Source organism: Vipera ursinii (assembly GCF_947247035.1).
Source record: "Vipera ursinii genome assembly, chromosome: 2".
NCBI classification, from domain to species: domain Eukaryota; kingdom Metazoa; phylum Chordata; class Lepidosauria; order Squamata; family Viperidae; genus Vipera; species Vipera ursinii.
This window is the reverse complement of record NC_139513.1, coordinates 186,566,593-186,583,249: the sequence shown is the minus strand read 5'-3', so window position 1 is coordinate 186,583,249 and position 16,657 is coordinate 186,566,593. Positions and strand designations below refer to the sequence as shown.

The following is a 16,657-nucleotide window of genomic DNA, read 5'->3' as shown; positions in this document are numbered from 1 at the left end:
TCAATGCCTAGCTCTTTGTAGTCATCTCCCCTCTAAAAGACATGCTGCTTAGCACCTCCAAGCCTCACTGACTGCTGCCATCAAAAGACCTAGCAGCTACTCCATTGCAGCCCACTATTATTTTTAATTTATCAGTGTGGCCCTTAAATGCATTATATTGGTCTGTCCTAGAGATTAAAAGTAACTCTTCTAATTTTGATAAAAGCATAAAGAGCTAACTTCATAAATTGAAAATAAGAAGCCCCACTGAATATACAAAAGTCTTTGCAAATGCCTGAAAGCTCTTACATTCTAGTCATAAAATTATTTAGCATATATATGTACATACTGGATTATGCATCATAATCTTGCACACATCACCAGTTTCCAATTAACTGAAAGAAATATACCAACCAACGTTCTATATGAAGAGCTGAAAATGTCCGAGAAGCAGCCTCCCGGGTCAAGAGTTTAAAACCACATTGCGTGTCTCTGATATCCTTAACACAAAGGAACCTGACTAGAAAGTGGAATCCATGCATTAGAAACGTTCGGAAGTATGAACGCTGCAAACAAAATACACAAAGTATTAGGTCTGAAATAAAGAAAACATTTAAATGCATTCCAGAACTTTTTTGTTTCCATAATCACCTTACCATAATAAGCTTACCATGATCATCTCACCAGAACTACATATAAACTACATTCTCTGTGACAAGTATAAGAAGAAAAAAATAAGAATTTTTTACAAAACAAATATACAGAAGTGCAAGAATAGCTAGAGCAGCACTTATATTTATATGTCAGCAGTGATACGAATGTACCAACACAAACTCTGAAGCACCTTTCTTTCTTTGAATTTATAGCAGCACCCAGTCCTATTGAACACTTCACGTTCAACATATGTCTAGATTTATACTTGAACAAGCAATCGGCATTTCAAATAAAATGTGAAATATTGTATTTATAACCCTGCTTTTGCAATGTGGTTATCTTGAACTAAATGGTCTGAGATACTATTCAATAATGCAGAAAATACACAATCAATAATATGTTTAAACCATAAGAATTTAAATTGTTTACTACTAAGTTACTAGGCCTCTCACACCCGAGGCACATTTTGCTCTGCTCAATGATCAAATCTGGGAGTGTCATGGTTCCGATAGATGAAACCAGTAAAAGAACTTCAAGGAAAGAATTCTTCCTTAAAGAACATTTTATTCAGAAACAAAATATCAGCACTTACATAGCTGAACCCAAAACTGAGATTCTCTCCCCTCAGATACAAAGTAACAAGATGCAATTCCCATCCCACTAACGCTGTCATAAATCATATTCCCCAATTAACACAAGACACAGGCTTTTCTCACTGGGCCAAAATATTATCAGACCATGTCCTTGAGTTCCCACACTTCTATATTGTTATGGCTAGCTAAACCCTCAAGCATTCATCCCATTCCCCCACTTCTACATCTGAACTATAAAAGAATAGAAAATTTCTGATTCTGAAGGAAGATCAGGACGTCACTCAAGTAAGAAATTATAGACCAATATCACTTTTGAATACGGACTACAAGATATTTGCTAAAGTTTTAGCTAACAGATTGATGAAGGTTCTGCAACATATAATTCATGGGGACCAAACTGGGTTTATTAGTGGTAGACAAATGAAAAATAATGTGAGGCATATAGTAGACTTGTTGGAATTTTTGGAAAGGAACAACCAGATCCCTGCGGCGCTGATCTTTTTAGACGCCGAAAAAGCCTTTGATCAACTGGATTGGCAATTTTTGATGAAAGTTTTAGACAAAATGAATTTTGGGGATAAATTCTTACAACCAATTAGGGCATTATATCAAAAACAAACAGCCCGAATAATAGTAAATAATAGTTTGAAGTATGTAATATTGAAAAGGGCACAAGACAAGGGTGTCCGTTATCACCTTTATTATTTATTTTAACATTGGAGATATTATTGATTAAAATACGGAATTCGGAAAAAATTAAGGGAATCCAAATTAGAGATCAGGATTATAGACTGAGGGCGTTTGCAGACGATCTGGTTGTTACGGTGACCCAGCCAAAAAATTCTGTTGTGGACCTGATGGAGATAATAATGCAATATGGAAAGGTTTCTGGATTTAAGGTTAATATACAAAAAACTAAAATATTAGCCAAAAATATGACAGTATCGCAAAAAGCCCTTCTAGAAGGGTTACGGTAACTGGATTTGAGATTGTTAAAAGGGTTAAATATTTGGGGGTGTATTTGTCACCCTCAAATGCAAAGTTATATAAAAATAATTATGAAAAGTTATGGGGAAAAATTCAAAAAGAATTGGAGAGTTGGGAAAAATTGCAATTGTCTCTACTGGGAAGAATTGCAGCAGTGAAAATGAATGTTTTGCCTAAGTTTTTATTCTTATTTCAAATGATACCTATTCTTAAAAAAGACTCAAATTTGGAGGAATGGCAAAAGGGTATCAATAAATTTGTATGGGCAGGGAAAAGGCCACGAGTTAAATTTAAGATTATGCAGGATACGCGTGAAAGAGGTGGTCTTAAAATGCCCAACTTTAAATTATATTATGAAGCTGCTGCGTTGTCAGCGATAAGTGATTGGATTAATTTAACACAAGGGAGATTATTAAATCTTGAGGGCCACGACTTGTTATTTGGCTGTCATGCATATTTATTGTATGATAAGAAGGTAGATAATGTGTTTAAAGTGCATATTTTAAGACAGGCATTGCTGAGAGTTTGGAAAAAGTATAGACACAAGCTAAACTACAAGATACCTTTATGGGCAATACCGAAACACGCAATAGAAAACATAAATGTTGGGTTCAAACATGATGTGACTACATACAAGGAACTTTTAAGTCTGGAGAGGAACGTATGGTGTTTGAAGCCGTACAATTTTTTACGAGAAGAAAAGATTGTTCAAACCTGGTTTCAATATGGTCAATTACGGGCCAGGTGGAAAGACCAGAAAATTGGTTTCTCAATGACTGATGAAAATCTGGTAAAGCAAATTAGAAATCAGGGTCCAGCACATATCAAACGGATATATCTTGCATTGATAGAAATTGACTCAGAAACAGAACTTGTTAAAGATTGTATGATAAAGTGGGCTCAGAATATTCAAGAAGTTATTACAATGGACACTTGGGAAAAGATTTGGGTGAGGAACGTAAAATTTACGCAAGCTCAAAATTTAAGAGAGAACTTTTACAAAATGTTTTATAGGTGGCATTTAGATCCTAAAAAGCTTGCAAGTATGTATCCGAACTATCAACCTAAATGTTGGAGATGTGGTGGCGAAGATGCAACGTACTTTCATATATGGTGGACCTGTAAAAAGGTTAAAGCTTTTTGGATTAAAATCTGGTGGAATATGCAGAAGATATTCAAGCAAAGGATAAAGTTTTGTTTGCAATTGTTTTTATTGGGTATAATTACGGATACTACTGTTGTGGACACTAAGTTGATGTTGAACTCTATTATGGCAGCAAGACTTTTAGTAGGTCAATATTGGAAGAAGGAGGAACTGCCGACTATAGAAGAATGGACTCTAAAAGTTTCTGACCTGGCGGAAATGGCAAAGATTTCGGCTTATTTGAAAGACCATTCGCAACAACGTTATATTATGGAGTGGGAAAAGTGGACTGATTACATCCAGAACAAATATGGGACTAAAAAGTTTCATTTAGCATTTGTATAAGTTTTGATGTGATATTAGTATTGCTTGTAGTCATTTTATATGAGCTAGAGTGCGATAGATTTAATAGTTTATTGTTAACATATGGTTGTTTATGATTGTTTTTACCTTTATACCTTGTATTTAGCTCTGGGAAGTCGGGGAGGGGGGAAGGGGTGGGGGGAGGGCTAGGGAGGGTTAGGAAGGGTTGGGTGGAGGGAGGGGGGAGGGATTGATAAAGATAAAATGTATTGTAAAACTTTTCAATAAAAAAAAGCAAAAATAAAAATGGCTGCTGATTCTGTTGTCAGAGCAACATTGTCATAGCAGGGGTGGGGGTCATTAAGTGTGGCAATCACATGGGTGCCTTGCTTACTGACCATCCCAACCAAATGTAAGGTACAGAATAGGGGTACCTGGCTCAAGAGCAGTAATGGTGAAAGAGATCTAAGAGTCCTCATGGACAATGCCTTGAGCATGAGCCAATAGGGTGTTGCAGCTGCCAAAAACCCAGTGCAGTCCTAGGCTACATCAACAGATGGATCACGTGAAGTGTTAGTACAAGGCTATATACTGCCTTGATAAGACCACACTTGAAATACTGCATCCAGTTTTAGTCACGATAAAGAAAAAGATGTTGAGACTCTAGAAAATGTGCAGATAACAATAGCAAAGATGATTAGCAAACTGGAGGCCAAACCATACAATGAATGATTGCAGGAACTGGCTTATGTCTAAGTCTAAGGAAGAGAAATACTAGGAGTAACATGATAGCAGTTTCCCAATATCTGAGGGGCTTTCACAGAGGTCAACCTATTCCCCAAAGCACCCGAAGGCAGGACAAGATGTAACAGATGGAAGCTTAACAAAAAGAGATCCAACCTAGAATTTCCTTTCAGTGAGAACAATTAATCAGTGGAGGTTTTAAGAAGAGATCTGTCATTTGTCCAGAATGATATAGATCACGGGTCAGCAACCCGCAGCTCCAGAGCCACATGCGGCTCGTTCAGCCATCTCTTGTGGCTCCCAGTCCTCCGCCATGTGCAGTCCCTCCAAAAAAAAAGTGGGACTAAAAAAGTTCAACCAATCAATTCAAGCTTCTCACGGAAAAAAAAACCTTGCGAAGTTTGAATTGATTGGTTGAACTTCTTTGGTTTGTGAGACTGCCCACAGACCTGTTTGCTTCTTCAGACTGCACGTGGCGGCAGCAAAGAGACGGGAGGACTGGAAAGGTGAGTGGGCCGTTTTTCTTCCCTGCCCAGTGGGTCTCACCTCGCCCTGCTCCGCCGCTGCAAGTATTACATGGCTAAGGAGCCACAGGTGGTGGCGGCACATCTCGGGGTGCCCTAGGCCCGCCTCTTCCCTGCCCGGTGGGTCTCGCCCTGCTCTGCCGCTGCCTCAGCTAGCCTGGGGGGGGCACTCGGGGTCTCAGGAAACTTCTCTTGGCCCCAATCTTTTGGCCATCCCATGGGCAGCAGATCTCCGCGACCTCTTCCGAGAGATTCCCCTGCGGTGCCTGCCCGGCCCGCTGACCTCGCTTAGTTGCAGGCTTGGCTTGCTGAAGGATTTCCTAAAGAAGGAGGTGCAAGCTCTGAAGAAAAACTCCTCGCACTCCGATTCTTCTCAAAGAAAGTGCCAGAGAGGGACTTTCATTACTTCAGAGATGTTGTTTTTATTCGGGAATTAAATTTCACATATGTTTGGCGATGTTCACACCCAAGCAGGACACGTGTGCGGTACTGTAATCAAAGCCATGTGAGGAGCCGAGCTTAGCGAAAGCACCTTCAATGCCTTTTCCTCCGCCTGAGAAGCAAAATAAAGGGTAGCCGGGCACCCAGGGCTTGCACTTATGCTCAAATGTATGCTTAGAACCCATGCGCTCCATCTGTAGTTGCGGCGTCCCCAGCTCTACTTGGGTGGGCTCTTTATTGCTCGGTCTGCCCGCCTTGCAGTAACCCAACCTTTCCTCTCACCCCATTACTACCCTTCTCCCCCCCGCACTCGGTTGGCCTTGGAGCCGCTGCTGGGCAATGCCGTTCGTGCAGTACCGAAAGGTCGTGATCCTGGGATACCACTAGGTCTGTGAGTGTCGCTCTTCCCTGCCTGGCTGGTCTCCCCTCGCCCTGCTCCGCCACCACCTCTGCTAACCTGGGGGGATCACTGGGGTCTCAGAAGTTTCCCCTCGCGGCCCCCGCCTTTTGGCCGTCCCGCAGGTGGTGGATCTCTGGGGCCTCTTCCGAGAGATTCTCCCGAGGCGGCTCCAAGGCCAACCAAGAGTGGGGGAAGGGTAGAGGTGGGGGGGGACAGGAAAAGGTGGGTTACCGCAAGGCGGGCAGGCCGAGCGAGCTGGGGACACCGCAACTACAAATGGAGTGCATAGGTTCCAAACATACAATTGAGTGTAAGTGCGCGCCCTGGGCGCCTGGCCGCCCTTTATTTTGCTTCTTGGGCAGAGGAAAAGGCACCGGAGGTGCTTTCCTTAAAGTTGGCTCCTCGCATAGCTTCGATTATGGTACTGTGCACACGTGTCCTGCTTGGGCATGAACATCGCTGAACGTATGTGAAATTTAATTCCCGAATAAAAACATCTCTAAAGTAATGAAAGTCCCTCTCTGGGAAGAATTGGAGTGCAAGGAGTTTTTCTTCATAGTTCGCACCTCCTTCTGCCGTACGTGTCCATTATCCCCTCTGTTATTCACCTTTAACTTGGAAGTTTTAAATAATTAGACAAGATACAGGAATTAAAGGGTTGGGGATAAAGGGTGAAACATATAAATTATAAGCATTTGCTCACGATTTAGTATTTATGTTGGAAGAACCCCTGGAGATGATTCCTAAATTGTGGGGAAAGATAGAACAGTATGGAGAAATAGTGGGATTAAAAATAAATAAAGAAAAAACTAAGATAATAGTAAAGAATCTTACAGATAAGCAAAAAAAAAACAATTGTCAGAATCAATAGAGGTACAGATAGTGAAAAAGCTTAAATATTTGGGTATATATTTATCAGCCAAATGCTCAACAATAAAAGAAGACAACTATATAAGGCTATTGAAAGAAATAAAATTAGACTTGGAAAAGTGGAAGAATTTGCAACTGTCAATACTAGGAAGAATTGCCACAGTTAAAATGAATATAATGCCAAAGATTTTATTTTTATTTCAAACAATTCCGATAAAACTTGAGAAAAAATTCTTCCAAGATTTAAATTCATTAATTTTGAAGTTTGTTTGGCAAGGAAAGAAAGCTAGAATAAAGATGAAAACATTGCAAGATGCTAAGGAAAATGGAGGTTTTGGGCTACCTGAGTGGGCTTTGTACTATCAAGCATCTGTATTAACATGGGTGAAAGAATGGATAACACTCAGGAATAAAAGGTTGTTATATAAAATATAATAAATTTATAAAAATATAATAAATAAATAAATAAATAAATAAATAAATAAATAAATAAATATTTGGAGGGATATGACTTACAATTGGAGTGGCATGCTTTTTTGTGGTACGGCAAAAATAAAATTCATAAGTATTTCCAAAATCACTATACAGGGAGTGCAGAATTATTAGGCAAGTTGTATTTTTGAGGATTAATTTTATTATTGAACAACAACCATGTTCTCAATGAACCCAAAAAACTCATTAATATCAAAGCTGAATATTTTTGGAAGTAGTTTTTAGTTTGTTTTTAGTTATAGCTATTTTAGGGGGATATCTGTGTGTGCAGGTGACTATTACTGTGCATAATTATTAGGCAACTTAACAAAAAACAAATATATACCCATTTCAATTATTTATTTTTACCAGTGAAACCAATATAACATCTCAACATTCACAAATATACATTTCTGACATTCAAAAACATAACAAAAACAAATCAGTGACCAATATAGCCACCTTTCTTTGCAAGGACACTCAAAAGCCTGCCATCCATGGATTCTGTCAGTGTTTTGATCTGTTCACCATCAACATTGCGTGCAGCAGCAACCACAGCCTCCCAGACACTGTTCAGAGAGGTGTACTGTTTTCCCTCCTTGTAAATCTCACATTTGATGATGGACCACAGGTTCTCAATGGGGTTCAGATCAGGTGAACAAGGAGGCCATGTTATTAGATTTCCTTCTTTTATACCCTTTCTTGCCAGCCACGCTGTGGAGTACTTGGACGCGTGTGATGGAGCATTGTCCTGCATGAAAATCATGTTTTTCTTGAAGGATGCAGACTTCTTCCTGTACCACTGCTTGAAGAAGGTGTCTTCCAGAAACTGGCAGTAGGACTGGGAGTTGAGCTTGACTCCATCCTCAACCCGAAAAGGCCCCACAAGCTCATCTTTGATGATACCAGCCCAAACCAGTACTCCACCTCCACCTTGCTGGCGTCTGAGTCGGACTGGAGCTCTCTGCCCTTTACCAATCCAGCCACGGGCCCATCCATCTGGCCCATCAAGACTCACTCTCATTTCATCAGTCCATAAAACCTTAGAAAAATCAGTCTTGAGATATTTCTTGGCCCAGTCTTGACGTTTCAGCTTGTGTGTCTTGTTCAGTGGTGGTCGTCTTTCAGCCTTTCTTACCTTGGCCATGTCTCTGAGTATTGCACACCTTGTGCTTTTGGGCACTCCAGTGATGTTGCAGCTCTGAAATATGGCCAAACTGGTGGCAAGTGGCATCTTGGCAGCTGCACGCTTGACTTTTCTCAGTTCATGGGCAGTTATTTTGCGCCTTGGTTTCTCCACACGCTTCTTGCGACCCTGTTGACTATTTTGAATGAAACGCTTGATTGTTCGATGATCACGCTTCAGAAGCTTTGCAATTTTAAGAGTGCTGCATCCCTCTGCAAGATATCTCACTATTTTTGACTTTTCTGAGCCTGTCAAGTCCTTCTTTTGACCCATTTTGCCAAAGGAAAGGAAGTTGCCTAATAATTATGCACGCCTGATACAGGGTGTTGATGTCATTAGACCACACCCCTTCTCATTACAGAGATGCACATCACCTAATATGCTTAATTGGTAGTAGGCTTTCGAGCCTATACAGCTTGGAGTAAGACAACATGCATAAAGAGGATGATGTGGTCAAAATACTCATTTGCCTAATAATTCTGCACTCCCTGTATTAGAAATGCTTTAATAACAGTATGGGGGAAAAATTAAAACTAAAATATATGTAAAAATTCCAGGGTGCTATCAACGATGGAAGGTTTCTCACATCCAAATTTGGTAGACTTTGAAAAAATTTGGACATTAGATATATTCTAAATACTGATGGGACATTAAAATCAAAACAAGAACTGAAAAATCAGGGTATCAACCTGTCATGGTAGGCACAGTTACAAATGCAAAATAGATATGAAAAAGATGTGAAATTGTATGGGTTTTATAAAGAACAAACTGTATTTGATAAAATATTGTTAACCTCTAATGAGAAACTAATTAAGAAAATGTATAATTTTTTGTTAATTTTGGAGATGGAAAGTGAAAAAACTAAAGAAACAATGACAAGGTGGTCAAAAAACTTTGGTTACAATATAGAACTAGGAAAATGGCAAAAATTATGGGAGAGAAATTATAAATTGACAATGTCAACTTCGTATAAAGAAAATCTATATAAAATGTTTTATAGATGGCACTTGTCACCAGCAAGATTAACAAAAATGTTTAAAAATATGTCAGATAAATGTTGGAAATGTAAACATAATTCAGGCACGTATTATCATATCTGGTGGACATGTGGTAAAGCAAAGGCTTATTGGAAAAAAATACATGCTTGGTTAGAAAAAATGTTGGGAGAACATGTAGTATTTAATCCTGAACTTTTACTATTAGGTATAATACCAGAAAAGATTAATAAACAAAGTTTATATTTGGTTCTACACATTACAACAGCAGCAAGAATAACCTTTGCGCAATACTGGAAAAATGAAGGAATACCACCAGAGGAAGAAGTAATTAAAAAAATATTGGAATGCGCAGAGATGGACAGATTAACTATTAAGATTGAAAGATAAAGAAAAAACAGAATACTACCAAACCTGGGAGTCATTCTACAAATGGCTAGAGAAAAAGATTAGGACTTGACTATGTATTAGCGCTTTTGAACCCAGACTGCACATGGGTTGAAAAACTAACCTATGTATGTAAGGAAAAAAGAACTAAAAATGTCTAAAAAAAGGCATTGGAGGTGCTTTCGCTAAGTTTGGCTCCTTGCGTGGCTTCGATTACGGTACCACACACCACGTCCTGCTTGGGCATGAACATTGCCGAGCGCATGTGAAATTTAATTCCCAAATAAAAACATCTCTGAAGTAATGAAAGTCCCTCTCTGGGACTTTTTCTGGAAAGAATTGGAGTGTGAGGAGTTTTTCTTCACAGCTCGCACCTCCTTCTGTTTGTGCACTACTGAAACATCGTGATCCTGGGATACCGCTTGGTTGGTGAGGGGTGCTCTGCCCGGCCGGAGGAAAGCGGAGGGGGCTGTCTGCAGGAGGCATCACATGGCAAGAGTGCCGGGTGGCTGCTCTGCTGCGAGCGATGCCCCATGGGCGGGAGTTGGAAGTTCGGTGGGGAACAAAGGGAGCGCTATGGAAAAGGGAGCCAAGCAGGCTGGGCACGTGCCAAAGCGATGGCTGGGAGGACAGCAGCAAAAAGGGGACAGAGGGAGGGGCAGTGGGTTTGCACCGTTCCTGAGCGGACCAAGTCTGGAGGGCAACTCACGAGGCGTCTGAGGGCTGCGGGTGTTGCCTGGCGGAGAGGCAGAGGCGGTGGGAGTTTGCAGGCGGAGGGGAGGCGGGTGAGCGCCAGAACACCAGGGACATTCCCACCTTGGTTGCCCAAGTTGCTGGGTGGTGGCAGGTGTGAAACAGCAAGTGGTCGTGTGTGGGAAGTCACAGAAGATGCTAATCTGGATGAAGCGACTTTGGAGCGGTCTTATGTAGTGTTGAGCTGCAGAGAGCGCTGGAGGGGGGGGCAGGGCCAGTGCATGTCTCGCCTTAGGCTCCACTCTTCAATCAAGCCCATTGTTCTGCGCATGCACGTGCGCATGCGCACTTTGCAGCTCCCAGTTTTTCTTTTGCGAGGGAACCAATTCTAAGTAGCTCTTTCCAAGGTTCCTTCCAACTGTTATTTTGTTAATTTTACTTGCGATAGGCCTCATTGCAGTCACAACTGAAGAACTATCTGAAATCAGTTGTTAGAGATACAAGTCAGGACTAGAACATTAACTAATTGGTTAACTAACATTAACCTATCCCCGTGGTGGCGAACTTATGGCATGCGTGCCACAGGTGGCACACAGAGCCCTCTCTGTGGGCACGTGCGCTTGTTGCCCCAGTCCTAGGCCTTCAGCTGGGTTTTATAAAACCTTTTCGCTTTAGGCCTCCACCGCCATGTGCAAAAAAAAAAGTTTCAATCAATCAATTTCAACTTCCGGTGGGGAAAAAAAGATCTCGCAAAGTTGGAATTGATTGATTGAACTTTTTAGTCCCACCCAGTCTGCTGTTACCACTGCAGCCACGCCCACCAATGGGCCACACCCATGCAATGGGCCATGCCCACCTAGCACCCAATGATACATAACTGGGTTTTGGGTTGCAATTTGGGCACTCGGTGTCTAAAAGGTTTGCCATCACTGACCTATCCTATCACTCCATTTTGTAATGAAATCTACGTTCAATATTCCTGAACTGACTTCTTTTACTATATCTCTTGTAATCTTCTGATATCAGGTATTGTAAATTTTTTGTGTATGGGAATCAACAAAAACAAATACCATAAAAATGGAAAGATAAAACTGTACCTAATATGCAATAATGATCTACTGATATCTATTGTTTGTTAACATTTGGGGTTTTTTCAACAAAGGGCAAGGAAAAGATGTGGAGGGCTTACACAATATTGTTAATACTGTTGTATATATACTTTTTATTCTCTTAATTAGTTTGATCTAATAAACATGCTTTAAAATAACTCTTAAATTTAGAGACTACAAAACAGAGACTTTGATAATTATGTTAGAAATACTCAATAGTGTATTTCTGTTAGTTATTTAGATTGGCTGTATATTGCTGAATAAAAGCCCACATACTGCATTCCAACCAGGCATCATGCAAACTAAAGGATAAGATTTGATCTTAAAAAAGAAGGCATGCTCTTGATTATGTTTGTCTATGAATAGTCTGTCTGACAGTAGGTGCAGAAGAAAAAACAGGCAAAAAAGTATACCTGTGCTATGGAATCTTTCTCCAAGTGAGCACGAGAGCCACAGGCAATAGCCATCATTTCCTAGAGGAAAAAACATTAACAGCTTTAAGGGAATCAGAGTAAATTACAGGTACTTTCCAAATTATATTTGCATAAGCACTCCTTTCAACTCATAAAACCCACTGTATCTTCTTCCAGATTCATGTGGTGAGTTTATAAGCTGCTCCTGCACAGTGATTACCATGTGCATGTATATAGAGAGACCTGGAAGCAGCTTCTAAAGCAGCTGGCTAGGCCTGGAAAATGATGCAGCTGCTTTCGTTATTCAAAGGGAGATGCTTTGTACTCCCATGAGATGTAAAGCATATTGTTTGAAGAAACAGCTCAGCTGTAATATCAAAACTAAACTAAAAAAATAATGGCAACAAGAAATAATATTTTAGTGTTTCCAAAGGACATGCAAATACCGCATTTTCCGGCGTATAAGACGACTTTTTAACCCATGAAAATCTTCTCAAAAGTCAGGGGTCTTATACGCCCAGTCGTCTTATACGCCAGAAAATACGGTAGTCTTATACGGCGAGTATAGCCCAAACCCTATACCCGTATCTTTCGGACCATAAGACGCACTTTCCCCCCCCAAAAGTAGGGGGGGAAACGAGGGTGCGTCTTATGGTCCAAAGCTGATCCGTATGGCCAGCCCCAACCTCCGCAAGTGGAAAGCAAGGGAGATTGCCAGGAGCACGAATTGGCACGTGCTGAGAAACGCCGATCTCATGCTCCTGCAATCTGCAAAAACGGAGCGAGGGAGATTGCCAGGAATGTGAATCGGCTGATCTCGTGCTGCTGCAATCTCCCTCGTTTCAGCCTGCTTTCTCTTGTAGCAAGGGAAGCTGAAACCGAGTGAGGGAGATTGCAGGAGCGCGAGATCGGCCGATTCGCGTTCCTGGCAATCTCCCTTGCTCCGTTTCAGCTTGCTTTCTGCAAGAGAAAGCCGGGCCGCAGGGCCGCCTTCGCAGGTACTGCTCTAACGTGGAGAGGGAAGGACAAAGAGGGAGGGAAGGAAGAAAGAAAGGAAGAAAAGAAGAAAGGGACAATGGGAGAGGGAGGGAGAGAAATAGAGAGAAAGAGAGGGAGAGAGAAGGAGAAAGAAATAGGGAGGGAGAGAAAGAGGGAGAGAGAGAAGGAGAAAGAAAGGGAGGGAAATAGAGGGAGAGAGAGAAAGAGGGAGAGGGAAAGAGAGGGAGAGAAAGAAAGGGAGAGAGAGAAAGAGGGAGAGAGAGACAAGGAGAAAGAAAGAGGGAGGGAAATAGAGGGAGAGAGAAAAAGAGGGAGAAATAGAGGGAAAGGAAAAATAGAGAGGGAGAGAAAGAGGGAGAAAGAAGGAGAAAGAAAGGGAGGGAAATAGAGGGAGAGAAAGAAAGGGAGAAATAGAGGGAAAGAGAAAAATAGAGAGGGAGAGAAAGAGGGAGAGACAAGGAGAAAGAAAGAGGGAAATGGAGAGAGAAAGGGAGAAATAGAGGGAAAGAGAAAAATATTGAGAGAAAGAGGGAGAGGGAGAGAAAGGGAAAGAGAGAAAGAAGGAGAGAGAGGAGAGAGAAAGAAAGAGGGAGGGGGAGAGAGGGAAAGAGAAGGAGAGAGAGAAATTAGTAACATGATTGTTAAGTGAATCTGGTTTCCCCACTAACTTTGCTTGTCAGAAGGTTGCAAAAGGCGATCACATGACCCTGGAACAATGTGATCATCATAAATATGAATCGATTGCCAAGCATCCGAATGTAAATCACATGACCCTGGGGATGCTGCAATGGTCATAAGTGTGAAAAATGGTCATAAGTCACTTTTTTCAGTGCCGTCGCAACTTTGAATGGTCACTAAGTGAATCATTGTAAGCCGAGGACTACCTGTACTTTATCATTTTTTTCCTTTTTTTGGGGGGGGGGTGTCACTTTTTTGACACCTTGCTGGGCGACTGGTGGTACTCAGACATTGCCTTGTCCTAAAAGTGGTACAATGGATGAAAAGGTTGAAAAGCCCTGTTTTAGTATACCGGTCCTATTTGGTTCAGAATATTTTTTTCTTGTTTTCCTGCTCTAAAAACTGGGTGCGTGTTATGGTCAGGTGTGTCTTATGATCCGAAAAATATGGTAATTTAACAGGAAAAGTAGGGGGTCGTCTTATACGCCCAGTCGTCTTATACGCTGGAAAATACAGTAGCAACAGAGGGAAAAATAGATATCACCTGAGAATGCTCATTTTACTTTTCCATCAGCTCCAACATTGAATTTGTTGAGCCTAAACTCCCTTGCATGTAGAAAAAAGGGATATTTTGCAGTACTCCCAAACTACAAATCTCAAATTAGGACACAGCATTCCAAAATGTATGCCAATGTCAGAATCCATTTATATTTCATTTCTAACTCCCTCTCTGTGCAAACCCAAATCTCACCCCCACTCTTCCTGGATTCTGCAATTCCCAAGGAGGAAAGAGAATAGACAGGGGAGTTTATTGCTCCCATCTCTTTCCCTTAGATCAGGGGTGTCAAACTCAATTTCATTGAGGGCCGCATCAGCACTGCGGTTGCCCTCAGGGGGCCGGGTGGGTATGGCCAGGGTGGGCGTGGCCTACTTGGTGGGCGTGGCTAGAGTGCGTATGGCCTACTGGGTGGGCGTGGCCAGCTCTACATCGTTCGCATCAAGGGTGCCTATGGGGTCCTGGGCAGGAGTGGGACAGATCTGAGGGTCCCTGGCAGAAGGAGGGTCTCTGGGCCAGGGCCAAGACAGTGGGGGCCGTTCCCTCAGTTTCCAGGATGGCTTCACGGGCCGCATGAAAACACTTCGCGGGCCGGATCCGGCCCCCGGGCCTTGTGTTTGACATGTCTGCTTTAGATGAAACTTTTTGTTTATCTAGCCTGCCTGTTGGCCATTGCAAAAAGACCGATGAAAGGAACCCTCTCCCTCTGATCTACGAGCAACTAAGAAAGGAGGTGGGAAGAATTCTGTCTGTTGCTGATGAAAGGAATCCTCTCTCTCTCTGATCGATGAGCAACTAAGAAAGGGATGGGGAGAATTCTGGCTTGTATCTCCTGATGGAATGTGAAGGGGAGGAAGTAATTGTGTTGCGAATGGACTGATGGTTCTCCCTTTCCCATGAGGGGTTTGATACCTGAAACTTGACTGATCCGGGACTGACCAAATGGACTGAGGGGTGGGGTTTTGCTCAGGGACACTTTAAAAATATCAATTTGTGAGAAAGTTTTCAGATCCTGTCTATTATATCCACTGTCATCTATGTCTTAGTAAAAGTTCTTGCTTGGACAATCTTGTCTCCAAGAGTTTTTCTTTCCTAAGATGTGTATTGGAGTAGGTTCTGACAGCCAACCTGATAAAAGCTGTTTGCTCGAATCCCACACAATTTAAGAAATTAAATATGTTCAACTTTCTCTGGATTGTGTTTTAAGACTTAAAAAGGAAACAACATTATAATTAACTTCTTACTAATCCAACAAAAAGGAGAAAAGTAGCCAAATAGAATCTCACAGGCCAGGGTTGAAGACTCTCAAGACCTTTTTCTACTTTTTCAATATCTTTAAATTTTGTAGCTCCATCAGCATCTGCCATCAATATTTTTTTGCCTCGTGAATAAAATACACCCTGCAGTTAAGAAATATGTAAGGACCTAAATTAGTTCAGCAATTATTATGAAAAGACAAAAAAGTCATATTTTGTTTTAATAGAACAATCCCATCCCCCCAAATTATTATAATTCAGGTATTAAATTTTATGACCAGAGAACATATTTGATAGCATGAACACAATATTGTTACTGATATGGGGAATGACTGCCTGTTCACAAAATGGATGCCACAATGTACATGGCCAGTCACTAACTGCAATTTGCCAGAAAGCAAACGATGGGACTGCTTAACAGAATACTGATTAGGAATTTTCCCAAACAACTGTGGTGAGTCACCATTTTAATTCTGTAAGACTGTTTGCACAACCTATGTGAAATCAATACCTCTGGAGACTAATGCTTTGCTTTGCATCATGCCAGTTTCCCTTTTAATTATCTTTAAAATTAGAATAATCTATTTTTTAAAAATTAAAAGCTAACATGATGCAATAAGCTTTTCATGTACCAATTGTCACATTCCAGAGTTAGGTCAACCTCACAAAGCTCTGTTTGAATTATGGCTACAAATCTGGGCAATCTGTAGTCAAGAACAATAACAATGGTTCTAGACAAGGGTGTTACTAGGCAGCTCAATCAGAAACTAAAATGAGGATGTTTACCAAGTCAGCAGGTCTATATTTTATGTAGTCATTATTATGATTATATTTCTATAGCTCAACAGGGTGAATATACCAAATTCCTCTCATTTTCCCATTTGGTTTAATAGAGATTCCCTCCCCTATTAATCCTATTAATCCATTAAATGAAGCAGCCAGTATATGTTCCACCTTAGCAAAAACAAGCATTATAGCTTGTAAATAAGAAAACAGTTAAGTTTGCAGTACCTTCATCAATATTTTTCAATTTAATTTAAATGTTTAACTAAAAGGTAAATCATTTTTCTGAGAAAATATGCAACTTAAAGGAAAAGAGATGAGTTATTACCCTTCTAACAGCTCCCCCCTTTCCACGATTCCTCACCAGAGTGAGTACTCTCACTTTGTTACTACCGTACTTCTTAACGTACCTCAGTGCAACCTACAGAAAATAATACATCAGAATAAAACAACAATAATCACAATTTGGAATGCTATACTTGCTATTAATTG

The 16,657-nt window shown here is 41.0% G+C and overlaps 1 protein-coding gene across 1 annotated transcript in view; it reads right to left on the bottom strand.

The window, feature by feature from the left end:
- The window catches only part of ALG5 (ALG5 dolichyl-phosphate beta-glucosyltransferase), a 45,168-nt gene that overhangs the window by 15,649 nt on the left and 12,862 nt on the right, over window positions 1–16,657 (bottom strand). The window contains exons 5-8 of the mRNA XM_083354480.1: window positions 16,494–16,586; window positions 15,413–15,526; window positions 11,894–11,953; window positions 394–545 (exon numbers count right to left, since the gene is read on the bottom strand). Of these exons, the coding sequence (XP_083210606.1) occupies window positions 394–545; window positions 11,894–11,953; window positions 15,413–15,526; window positions 16,494–16,586 (419 nt within the window). The remainder of the gene's footprint in view (window positions 1–393; window positions 546–11,893; window positions 11,954–15,412; window positions 15,527–16,493; window positions 16,587–16,657) is intronic.